This window comes from Lutjanus erythropterus, chromosome 14, assembly GCF_056507025.1.
Source record: "Lutjanus erythropterus isolate fLutEry1 chromosome 14, fLutEry1.hap2, whole genome shotgun sequence".
NCBI lineage: Eukaryota > Metazoa > Chordata > Actinopteri > Lutjaniformes > Lutjanidae > Lutjanus > Lutjanus erythropterus.
Window position 1 is genome coordinate 24,965,904 of NC_139330.1, and position 13,125 is coordinate 24,979,028.

General features: G+C 40.0%; 1 protein-coding gene across 20 annotated transcripts in view; it reads right to left on the reverse strand.

Annotated features, from left to right (window-relative positions):
* Positions 1-13,125, reverse strand: part of camk2g2 (calcium/calmodulin-dependent protein kinase (CaM kinase) II gamma 2) — a 76,102-nt gene continuing 62,977 nt past the window's right edge. For 6 of the 20 annotated variants that reach the window (XM_084736461.1, XM_084736454.1, XM_084736459.1 and 3 more), the window contains 5 exons: positions 9,342-9,396; positions 4,167-4,242; positions 3,529-3,623; positions 2,538-2,789; positions 1-2,272 (listed from right to left, as the gene is read on the reverse strand). In XM_084736461.1, coding sequence (XP_084592587.1) covers positions 2,557-2,789; positions 3,529-3,623; positions 4,167-4,242; positions 9,342-9,396 — 459 coding nt within the window. In that variant the 3' untranslated portion in view covers positions 1-2,272; positions 2,538-2,556. Of the gene's footprint in view, positions 2,273-2,537; positions 2,790-3,528; positions 3,624-4,166; positions 4,243-5,674; positions 5,801-6,154; positions 6,263-9,341; positions 9,397-11,416; positions 11,462-13,125 lie in introns of all 20 variants that reach the window. The other 14 variants (XM_084736462.1, XM_084736460.1, XM_084736456.1 and 11 more) reach the window with 4 other exon arrangements.

A 13,125-nucleotide genomic window follows, 5' to 3' on the forward strand; every position in this document is an offset into this window, starting at 1 on the left:
GGGAGATGGGGGACACAGTTTTCATGGCATGTCAGATATGTCACAGTACTCAGAAAGAAGCACAGGCGGTTGATACAGTAGGGCAGATCTCACGTATGATTCACAATGTTTGATGATTTGAAGCATCATCGTGATTTCAGCCTAAGTAGAGCGTGAGTTCACTACAGAGCAGCGTAGCACAGAGACGGGACACACGGCAAGCCTCACCCTCTGCTGGTACAAAGTCACACAAAGACAGAGCTGCAGGGATATGTTTTGTCCTCTTTAAAGGGAGAATCTTTGATCTCGTGTGCTTATACAATGATGTGAATCCCAATATAATTAGCCACGGGAGCATGTGTGTATTTATCAGCGTGTGAGGGGACAGCACAAAACGGTTGTTGCAGTCCCTGCCAGCCTCCATTTTTCATTTCAACCACTCATTTTTTACAGTTCTGGCTAAAACAACTAATAAAAACATCAACATCGAAACACCAACTACAACATTTACAACAGAAACTGTGACAAAAGGGACCAAACTTTTTGATTGCCATCAGCGAAGGTCCCACAGCCCTCTTGCGAGCATAGCCCTCTTCCCTTCCCATAATGCCTTTTTGTTTTGTCCAATCCCTTTTTAACATGCTTTTTATAGTGCCAGGACTTCACACTGACAGTACAGCAAGCCAAGACGGACGACACGCACATTTTTTTTTTTTTTTCAAGAATCACACAATCAGAACAAGAGACAGGCATAAGGGTGACATCATCATCATCACACAGCGTTGTGCTACTAAGACAGATTAATGGGGCCGGTTAGCGAAGGTCACAAGAGTAACAGATGTGGAGAGGAATGACGGAAGTAGAGGGGCAGAGGTAGGGTGGAAGGGGAAGGATTTTGGCAAGCGTAACCTGAAGTTGCAGAAAGGTTCACTCCCTCAGAAGAGCAAACGCAACAGCATCGAGTCTTAAGTGTCAAAGTGTGCAAAAACAGTACAGGCCATTAGATAGTTCGAATAATTCATGCTTCACATCAAAAATACACAAAAACAGATAAAAAGAACTCAAAATGTTGGCGTGAGAGTGTGCCCGTGCTTTCAGATTAGGTAGTTCAGATGTGAGGAGCTTTAGACTTTAACCGATGGCGCCTCCCAGTGTTCGACTCCAAACACCGCAGGGCAGACAGATGGAAACCTTCTGCAACTTCAGGATAAGCTGGCCTGGATGTTGTGTCTAAAGCTCAAGAGAGGCTCAACCCTAAAGGCTGGAGCACAGGGACCTTGAGTGTGTGTGTGTGTGTGTATGTGTGTGTGTGTTTTTATTTACATCGCGAGACCTCCAAGCTGAAAAACAAAAAAAACAAAAAAACATCCACTCTCAAGCTTAACTCCCGTCCCTACACCCGGAAATAAAACCATGTTTCCCCTTTTTGCCTATATAAATATCTATTTATACACAATTATATTAAATAAAATTCCCCTTTTGATTAAAAATGATCCTTTTTCAACACAAAATACTTTAAAATACATCATTCAAGAGATAAAAACCAACACATAATACAAAAAGACAAAATAAAAATAAAGGTCCCTTCAGTAATGCATCAACACCTTTAATCCCCTTAAAAACATTGTGTACAGATGCTCAAACCTGACACATAAAATGAATAAAAAGGTGTTCAATTCTGATATTAAGTAGATATTAGTTGCTCCCATTCCCTTAAGCCCCACCCACTTATACCTATTAACTATAAAACAAACAAAACTTCTATTAAAGTAGACGTTCTGCTGCTCTCAAGACAAAACAAAGAAGAAATCACATTTTTCCACGTTACACTCGCCACCCCAGTCCTATTAACTATGTGTGTGAAGTGTACATGTTTTCTGTTTATATATATATATAGATTTTTTTAACATGTTAATACTTTTCCAGACAGCAGACAAAACAAAGATGGGGAAATAAAGGCCATGGGAGAAAAAGGACCAGGACAGCATCACCCCTGTGTCGCCACCAGAAGCATGCACCATCTGCAAGAAAGGGGGGCCGACGTCAGCCGGGCCCCAACCTCATCTAGCTAGGGTTGGACTGGATTGGTGTTGGTCGGTGTGGTCGGTCATTCAGTCAAGCTTTTGAAATATGCGTTTTTGTTATTTCTTTTTTTACATTTTGAATTTATAACGTATTTTCCCCACTTTTGTGTTTTTACAACTTTCCAAGCAGCCTCTTCCCGGCCAGGATCCAGGCACCAATCCGACCACGGAGAATAAATGCTCCAAACAGCTTTAGAGTTCAGGCAAAGCTGGAGAAGGAAGAATACAACAGTTAGTTTTAGTTTTAAGTTTTAGTTTAGTTAAGCAGACAAAAACCTACACTACCAAACAATACAGCTTTGCTGGCTCTGAAATCCATATTGAAGCTTTCAAAAAATTGTACTGTAAAAATCCTCAGAAGAGCCAAATATCCTGTGCAAAGAGCCTTCACAGTTGAATATAATCCTTGCATGCAGCTTAAAAGTGTTATTGTCCCCTTTAGATGGTAATGACAGTGAGGTTTTATGTCTTTACCTGGGCCTGTGTTGTCGGTTCACTGCAGGGGTGCAGCCGGTGCTCCTGAGCAGTGGAAATGCACGTTGAGCCATTTGGCATCGCGGCGATGCCACACACGCGTCTCCTCCGACTGGCAGGAGCGCGGCCGGCCCTGGCTGTCAATGTACTGCGTCAGGCGGATGTAGGCAATGCAGGCAGCATCCTCACCGATCAGATGGACGTGGGGGTTGAGGATGGTGGTGTGCACTGGCTTGCTGTTTTTACTCAGCACTGTGAGGATGGAAATGTGCACTTCAGCTGTTTGTAAATAGACTTGTTGGGTGTCAACGTATAGCTAAGTAACAAAATTTGAGAGCATCTAGCATTTTACAGCTGCCATAGGAGACACGTGTGGGCAGCTTCAAACCACCACAGGACATAACTGTTAAATGAATTTCTCTCTTCATCTCTTCAGAATTAAGCAGTGGACACACTGCAGAATTTTAGAGGTTAATATCCTTCTCACTCTGCTACATCTATAGCAAAGATTTCTAGAGGAAGAAACTTTGTTTTTTACTCAAAAACATCCAGAATTCACTGAATCCAGCTCCTTGAATGTGAATATTTGCTGTTTTGTTTGTCTTCTATAATAATGAACTCAATAATTGTTAGTTGCAGCCCAAAACAAAAAGTTAAAAGATGTCTTTGTCTTTATCTGGATAATGTGCTAATCTGCAACTGTATATTGTATTTCACCTCTAACTTTCACATTGTTAATTTCTGTAGGCAGAGAAATCTAAATACCAAGTTGCTCTTACGGAGTTTTTAGACTGGTTCCCTGTTTCGTTTGTATCGTACCCGCACACAAGGACACTACAGACGTCTTAATGCAGATTTTAGAATCTAAATTTCCCTCAATTTGAAAAATAATCACACAACACAAATTTTAGACAGAATTCACAGGCTTGCTACTGTGTAATGCAAAGAGAACAAACAAGCACTGCAGTAAATTCATAAATGAGCAACTTACGATTCTCAAAGTAGAACTTATGAAAGTCCATGCCCTCCACCAGGTTTCCAAGAGCCTCTGGTTCAAAAGAAGTCAGTCCAGGGTCACAGATTCTCCTGACAGAGGAAAACACGGCTGTAAGTAAACTTAGGCTGAATAATTTTTTAATCAGCTGTAGAGATGTCTGCCATCTCTCAAATATCATGGAACTAAATGGTATTTAGCTTGTGGTACTCAAAACACCAAGATCATACATTTGAGAAACAATGTCTCTTGCAGTGTGAGCAGTTTCATGTAGGAACTATTTTTTTCTGCAGGAGAATCTACCAGAACTACTTTCTTTCTGCTAGAAGGAAAGCAGTCCCTACATAAAACTGCTTATAACAAGGACTGTGCATTATCCTGAGTAACTGGGTCGTTATTTCTGGAAAGAGACATTTTGGTTGAGTTTTTCAAATGTATTTAATTTTTTTGTGCTAGTCATCTAGTCCTGTTATATTGAAGAGAAGGCAGACATCCTCTGTGGCCGATTTGTCCGAAACCCTACAACTCACACCAAAATAATCTAGATATATAAGTACTCTATGAGCTCTTCCTTTACAAGGCGATGACTTGTACATAAACAAGTTTATTGGTTTAATAGCATTATGAAAACTTACGTGTAAGCCTCAAAATCCCCATTGTTGATGGCTTCAATCAACTGCTCTGTCATCTTTATTATCTCCTGTTTACGAGCTGAAAGCAGAGACAGAAAAAGAGGGACGGAGGTGGAGGACAAACAGATGAGGTTAAAGGCTGCCAGAAATCATTTGGAAGTTGAACATACAAACACTGCTCCTCATACTCGCCCTAATCTTACTTGAAACCTCTGACATTTGAAATAAGTTCACCACACAGGCGATGCCTCTGGTAAGTGACATTTGAATTCACCCAGAACAAAACACACCACACTGTCCACTCTTCATGATAAACAGCAGCAATATCTGACACTGGGTTTATATGATGCTCAAGAGTCCTGGCCTGCTAAAATCTGAAATCTCCAACAAATAACTTAAAACTTTAATGGTCTCACTTAGAAAATAGTCTTAATAACAACAAAAAAAATATGTAATCTGCAGTTCAGTCTTTGTAGGATCACATATGTGTTTTTTTTGGATCCTTTTTCTGGTTTTCTGCAAACTATTGCTGACATTTGGACACAACCTAACACAGGACAGAGTGAGGTTCATCAATGTCCATCAAATGTTACTAAGCATGGATTTGGCTTTTTTGAATCATTGTTAGTGATATCATCAATATCACCCTGTTCTTACCTGTTTACTCACTGTGTTTCTTAGAAAATGTTTTAAAAAGACAGTTCAAAAATCACACTACTATACTATACAACAATCAGTATAAAGACTTCAACATTTACTATTAATGAATATCTCTACCGATCATCTTTTTTTCATATTATTATGTCAATGATCTGGGTATTAGGTTATATAATTCTGTTCAGAAACCCTCTGAAAATAAAGTAGTTACCTATATAAACTTCACCACAAAGGACACATACTAAGAGTGATTTTTTTTTTTTCCTGAGAGGAAGCCACCTGTGAAATCTGGTGAGAAACGGCTCAATCAGGTAAAATGTGAACACAAAATGATCACAGCTCAAAATCTGCCCCAACAACAGCAGAGAAGACCAGTGAAATACAAACACTTCTACTAAGACAACTCCAAAAACCTGTGCACACACAAATCACAACAATAAAATACACTGCATCATGTTCATTTAAGAAAGCCCAGTTCTTTGTGAGAGAGCAAACAATTACTTAAATACAACAGAAATTCAGAGAATGGGGATAGCAGTCAGGAAATGTTGATTTTTAAAAGATCACACCAGAAAAGCACAAACTGCATGCACACACTGAACATGAGAAGAGAAACAACCAGCAGACATGAACTCACTCTGAAAGTTCTGTTGACTTTTTAACATGCAGCTGCTGAGCCAGAAAAGCCAGCTAGCAAATCCTCCACACCTGCATGTCACTCCGTGTTCATAGAGTCAGTTTACCTCCCACAAGTCCTCAAACCTCCTGCCATCAAGTGGCTCAGAAAGTTGGAACAGACGGTATGAACACTGCTTCAGGAGCCTTAGCACAAGCACAACCTGCCTTGCACTTACTCTGCTGCAGTTTGCTGCTGCCGCCTGCGGGGGGCAACAGAGCACACTCTGGTTCTGGACAGGCGCTCTGAGCTGGACTGGTCTGAGGGACAGTAGGGCTGCTAGCAGCCTCCTGCACAGGGCAAGCTGCATCCCAGTAAAACCAAGTTAAAGCCACGTGTATAATTATTTACATAGTTTATTCTGCATGAACATCAAGCAGTGATTAAAAGGAAATTAGATTCCAGGCACTCAGTCATAGATGAACATTTCAAACAGCAGCTTGAAGTCAGGCCTGAGTGCCAGTAAATGACAGCACAGGAGGGCAGAAGTGCAGCGTGTTGGTAAGAAAAGGTGTGTCTAAAAAGGCTCAGTGTAAACACATGCAGCCTTTTAATTCCAAAATGTCTTGTTTTGCTTACAGGGTAGATTTGTCAGGAAAAAGTCAGGACACAAAGGTCAGAGCTGAGAGTTGAATCAGGTAAATTTCTGCCAACTTACAGGTGGTTGGTGGGCAGTGAGGAGACAGGGTCCGGGTCTGCTCCTCAATAGTGCTGCACTGGCTTAACACTGCTGTACTATCTGTACTTGTAGAGTCACAGGCAGCCACTGTCCCCATCACAAGACAAACACACAAATACACACAGATGCACACTCACATGGAGCCTGAGAGGAGCTCATTATGAGTTCATATATCAAGCATTATTTATTCGGTAAATTGACAAAAAAGGTTTTTAAAAAACGCTGCAAAAATTAGACCATGAATTAATTTACTGATCAACAGAAAATTAATATACAATTATTATGATAATCAATAATTTAAGTAATTTTTCTGGCAAAAATGCCCCCCAAAAATGATAGTACTAGCTTTTCAAATGTTATAATTTATGATAGTAAACTGAACATTGAGTTTTAGACTGTAAATATAACTGACTGTAAATAAATACAATCCTCTAGGGTGCAAGAAATTATTCTTACAACAATGAATTGCTAAATAATACCCATCACAAGTTCCAATAGCATAATGTGACATCTTAAGATTTCTTGTTTTGTCTGACCAGAATCCAAGTGTTACAGTTGAAGCCACATGAAAACAAAGAAAAGCACTCAATTTGAGTTTTGCTTCAAATTATTAAAACTTCTCAAAAATGGTTTGCTGATTCATATTCCATCCATCAGTTCCTCAATTAATCGACTTAATGTTTCAACGGTACAGCATGATATCCTAATCACTTGTCACAATACATTATCACACCATCAGGCAATTCAGACACCAGAAATTAAGAAACAAATGAGCTGGACAAACCACCTCATGGAGCCAAACCTCTCAGCTCACTTGTGCTCCAAAGTGAACAACCTTTAAGAATTTTTATGGACAAACGTCAGGTCCACATGGAGGTCAGCAGCCTGTCGCACCAGCTCCGTTCAAATGACTCTCAGTTTGAAAGTAGTGTGGGGATAAAAACGGGTTAACAAGTTAGTTAGACTTAAGATTAAGTTGACACCTCTGTGAGCAGGCTTAAGTCATTCCTTATTAAGTGTTGCCACGACGGAGGAGCAGTTATAGAGACGGACAAGACTAATGACAGAGACTTTCTTAGCCATTGACATTGAGAGCACGCTGTCTACATCCTTTTGATATTTATGGCACAAAATATTGTTATTGTCATATGAAATGTTTGTAAGTTAAGTTGTTGCTGAATGAAACAGTAAAATAGATTTGTGAAGAGGAATATGAGAAATAATTTGCTGTCAACATTGATTACCAGTTGTTTTTCCTGATTGCGCCTTTGTGTAACCAATGGGCTACTACCTCATACACTAACATACATTTTAACTTTATTCTTTTAAGCAGTAGGCTGCTTAACTTCATTTTTTTAACAGCTGGTGCAACAGGCTGCAGAAAACTGCAGAAAACTGTGCTGACCTTGTGACTTTCTTGTTACGAGGGGGTATTTCATTCTGACTGATGAATCCTAGCAGTGTTTGAGTTTATATGCTGGAACAGACCAGAGACATTACATCTATTCAACAGATGCTTTCATCCAAAGCAACTTAAAACCAATTCATTCAATCTCAGAGAAACACAGGAGCAAACAGGAAGACCAGCCTCCAATTGCATGTCAGTGATGATGATCCACCATGAGATCGAGCGCTGGTAAACCCACAGAAAGCTGCCTTAAGTAACTGGATTAACTGTTTTCTGGAAGGCTGCAGGCAGCTCTGTCCTACTTCAATCACCTGAAAACCTTAAAGGGTCATTGCCCGAGCTGAAGACGACTAATTAAAGGCTTAAGTAGCATGTGGTGCTCGTACACACTCACGCACACAAGCAATCAAAACGGAGTACAAGTATCCACATTTGGTAGGCAATGATGGATGTTTGATGGCTGATGATTCAGATCACCAAAAAAGGCCTTCATGCTGCATGATTTCAATTTTTTTGGCCCCATGGAGGTAGATAAACTCAAACAAGCTGAGAAACGCATACCTCTTCTTCACTTGGGCTGTCAATATTAATCTACTGATTTTTTTCTTAATTAATCAATTAATTACTTTGTTTAAAAAATGCCAGAAAGGATTTACAAACACTTATCACAGTGTCCCAGAACCAAGGGCAATGTCTTCAGAAATAAATCCAAAAACCCAATGTACTATGATAGAAAAACACCCATAAAATGACACTTGAGAAGCTTGAACAGGTGTTTTGTTTGGCATTTTTGCTCAAAGGCGCAACAGGTAAAATACAGCCACATGCTGACAGCAACTCCAAACAAAAAGGGGGCAGCATATCACCAGTATTGAGGAGGTTTACAACGGCTCCAACCACGACTCTTGACTTCAGGAGCCACGATAATGGAAAACGGGCAGAGGAAAGACGTGAGGAGATGAGAGAAGTGAGAGGGAGGTTGGGTGTTAGAAGCAGCGGGGAGCCAGATCTAGGATTCAGGATTTATGTTAAACAGTGAAAAGATGAACCAAGATGTTTTATTTTGTTTCTGTCGAGTTTGAAGGGGCAGGTTTGAAGAGGTGGGTTGAACTTGCTCTGGCCCCACTATCTTGGGCACGACTCGGCACAGCTTGGAAATGCAAATCAGTGCAGTACAGCTTCACTTTCTCTGCAAGCACACTACTGAATGGTCACTCAGACCTTCCTCACAGAACCACATATACACACATTTTTGGCAGAAAAAGCGCTTACACTATGAAGACAACCAGAGCAACTTGTAATGAACAAGCAGAAAGCGTTTTTCTCTGAAGGTGTGAACAGGACGGACAAAGTAGCTGTGGACCTGCTGTTTAGTTACAAAGCTCTCTTGATAACCACTACACCACCATGTCATCAGTTTCTACAAGACACAACAGCAAAAAGAGATAGCAGCACTGTTATTAGTCCCCATACATGCACAGAATTTACATCTGACTGTTTGTTTTTCCGGAGATGCTCAAAGGAATCTGTCGTCTGTCACTACTAAACTAGCCTTCACTGCCCTGACCGAAGCAGAGTTGACAGTCGCCTCAAACCTCTGCCCAGTAGACATGCATTACCTCAAATATAAAGTGAAATGCAGTGTATAGTGAGGTATATTGTATTATTTTCCTATCCAATCTGGAGTTAACAAAACCTGAACAAGATATAAGGTGAACAAAAACAGGCATGCAGAGTAGGTGAAAGTTGGACAAGTACCTTTCCTACCTTTCATCTCCTCCTCTTCTGTGTTATTACAGCTCTCTGTGGAGCCCTGTCAGACAGAGAGGAGACAAAAAAAGGGAGAGACAAGAGGAATAGATGGGAAGAGAGATAGATGGATAAATGGGAAAAAGAGAGGTAGCAAGACAAATCATTTTTTAACGTGAGAGTGAGGTGGGAGTTGGGAAGCTTTGGACACGTTGCCCATACAGACACACAGACAACCTGACGGACAGATGGACGGGTGGACGACTCCCTCCCAGGAGCACAAACCAGCCAGGACAGCAGCGCAGAGAGCCACACATATCAGAGCAACAAAGTGTGTGAGCAATTTGAAAATGTGTGGGTAATTCTAACAGGAAGGGTGTGTGTTGGTGTGGAATTGCTCCTCGAGAGGAAGCCAGCCAGAAAAGTGTCAATGTAAAGAAAATCGTGTGAAAGCATTTGAATATCTAGTGATTCTTGTATTTTGCAAGCTTGTACACCAACATAACAGCGCAAGCAGCAGGACAGTCGGTTCCTATTTTTTTTAAATGTGTGAGTATTTGACAGTTTAGTTGTCAGTGTGCATGTGCTGCTGTGTAAGACGGGACGTGTAGGATTTTCTCTTTCATATAAATTTGAAATTAGCTATGTGGATAACGAGGGATCCCACCGGAATAATTCTATACTTTTACAGTGTTTAATCATAATCAATAGACCTATTTCATGGCAGCCATATCGATATGAAATACTGGGATAAATACAGGTGTTTACAATGATCCTAATTAAGGTCCTGTTAGATTTTGTGTCGCAGAGCCTTTCTTGTGAGCCAACATGTACAACAGCAGCACCCTGACCTGAGTGTAACAGAACCTTAATTAACATTATTGGTTATACTTATGTTTACCCTACTGTTTTGTATCAATATGGCTGCTGTGAAAATGGTCTTATCAGGTTTTTCCTGTTGTGTTGTAAAATAAGGTGCACCTCGACTAACATCAGGGGAAATTATTTTATATTTCTGAAAAATAATATTTGGCTTTCTGAGCTTTTTCCACTTTATTAGTTTTCACAATTGGAAAATAAAGATTATGTACAACTGTACAGGAAAAAAACAATACATCATTGCCCTAGATTAGAAGTAGCTTGTTTTAATCAACAGTGTCACATTTAACATTTTTCATTCAAATTGACTAACCCTAATCCTAAATTCCCTGCTGAAACAACTTCAACACAAGTTCAAACTTTTTAAAATAACAAATATCTCTGTGCTTCACAACAGACATAAGAAATTAAAGGCCTAATTAGCCTCTCTCTTATTTGAAGAAATTATTGATTAATACTTTTGTCTCTACATATTTATCAACGATCAAAGGCTACAATTTGAATTGGCCTGCTGTTTATCATTAGACAGTATACTTCATTATCATGTCTTTAAAATTAAATTGTAAAAAATACATTTTTGTCTATTTTACACTCTTAAATTTTAATTTTTGTCATCCCAATTCATTCCTGGATAAGCAGTATCCTAAAATTTCAACCATGCCCAACCCACAGTGCAGCAACAAGAGCTCTGATTGGCCAGCTGTTATGTGAGGGTGGGAGTTGTGTGTGGGACCAGGCTAATTAGAGCTCCTGTATTTAAAATCCAAGCACTAATTCATCAATTAAAGACAGAATAAGAAAATACAATTATTAATGGACAAATTTAATGTCACAATTTATAATTTTGACTTTTTTGTGCATCATTCATAAAACTAATGGTGTTTAATGTATTTAAAGATTATAATAAAACACTGAAACTCTACATTTATTTCAGTGGCTCAATAATGCTGCACATTTGCTACAAGCAGGAGCTGAACTGATCTGCCTCCAGATTTGGGGAGCTGACAGGATTCAATTCTCCGGTGAAATCCCTTCTGGTAATCAGGAAGAGAATTAATAAAACATGTTGACGGAAGCGTGCTCAGAGAGTCATTATGGTTGTTTTGACAATGACGTTTGGAGTATATTTAGAGAAAATCCTCCACGCGTTACCTGCCAGTGTTAGTAGTGGCTGGTGGCTAGTGGTGGGAGAAGAAGGGGCTTACCTTGGCGCCATCAGCTGGGTTGTGTACAACAGTAGTCTGGGCTTCCTGGGGGGAGGTAGGAGACACTTTACCATGCAGGGAGGGGATGGATGGGGTGGGGGGGGCACCATGGAAAATGCCAGGGAATAACAACTTATTCCATGACAACAAACATACAGTAACAACATGTGTGCGCACACCAAATCAAAGCACAGGAGCAACAGTACAGAGGCTGTGGAGCATTTATGGTGATTCAAACAGATGACTGTAGATGTGAAGGCCCTCAGTGTCAGTCTGTTCCCCATTCACCACTGTGGCCTTCAGGATCATTTTAGAGTCTCCAAAATGCATGAAAACAGCCACAAACAGCTAAACACATCAGGGCCATGACTGAGGAGAAGGGACCTGTGAGTAACTGTGTGTGCGGGTAAGTGTGAATGCAGATGTTTATGCTATGTTTATGTCACCCAGAAGTTATTGTCTAACTTTATAAAAGCAGCTCACTTCAATGTCCAAGTGAACTTAGAAGTGGGCAGCTCTGATATATCCAAAATGGTGCTAAATAATTACAGAAGTATCTGAAAAGCAACTAAACCCTGATGCATCCATGAACTAGGGTAGCAAGCACTCCATCTTGCGTACTTTGAAATATAGGCTCATTCATCACATTAATTACTTATGCTGACTTGTTTTGGCAAACAAGCCTTCATAAGAACACCACGAATTATATCTTCCTCCGTCTATAGGTCTCATAAAGGTGTGCCTACCAAAATTATCAGTATAATAAATAAAATTGTAAACTGATGTCACAGTATTGGCATTTTTAAGTTTCTGGAGTGCCGCTGTCCCAGTTCATAAGCTTTTTCTAGGAACAAAAACGTGTGGTATCAGAATAGTTAGATGCTGCAACATTAGATTTCTACACATAATGGCTTTCTGTCATATACATATCTGAACATCCTACATGGGGTGAATGCAACATTGACGTGGCGACTGTGTGTTTGTGGAACTGCTCCTCATCCTCAACCATGACCCTGTCACAAAAACATTCAGCACAAAGCAATTTAAGAGCTCCATGTACTGCACTGTTTGGAAGACAAACCCACAGTATACTGGTTTTAGTCAGTGAGTCACAAACTCAGGCTCCTGATCGCCACTGGACCCAACATCCAGAAACTACATCCACAGAGCATGCAGCCCCTTCAATGGCATATGGGATTATGTATAATGTGGGATTATTATACATTTTAAGCCTTTATTACTGACAGTTCAGAGACGACAGTCCCTGGTCTTAACCCCTATCCTATGCTGAGGGAGCCAGTCGAGCAATTTCCCCCTGCTTCCAGTCTTATTTCTAAATTAAGCTAATCACCTCCTGACTCGAGATCAATACTTTATTTTAAACAAAGGTGTCACTGATCTTTTCATCTTACTCTTTCTCAAAAACAAAGGAAGGCATAAGCACATTTCCCAAATGTTTAATTACTCATTTACACTACTGGCACTATATTCTGTACATCAGACAGGATTAACAGCCATCCAATAATTTACTAGATTTAGCTGTAAATTCTGTATGTAGCTGTAGGAGCATGATTTTGATTAAAGGATCTTAATGACTTCTAGCACTTTTGAGCTGATAATTCTACCTTTAAAATAAAAATATTCTTTAATTTTCTGTCACAACTCTGGGTGGACACACAGGAATTACTCTCCCCAGTCATTTCATAGAC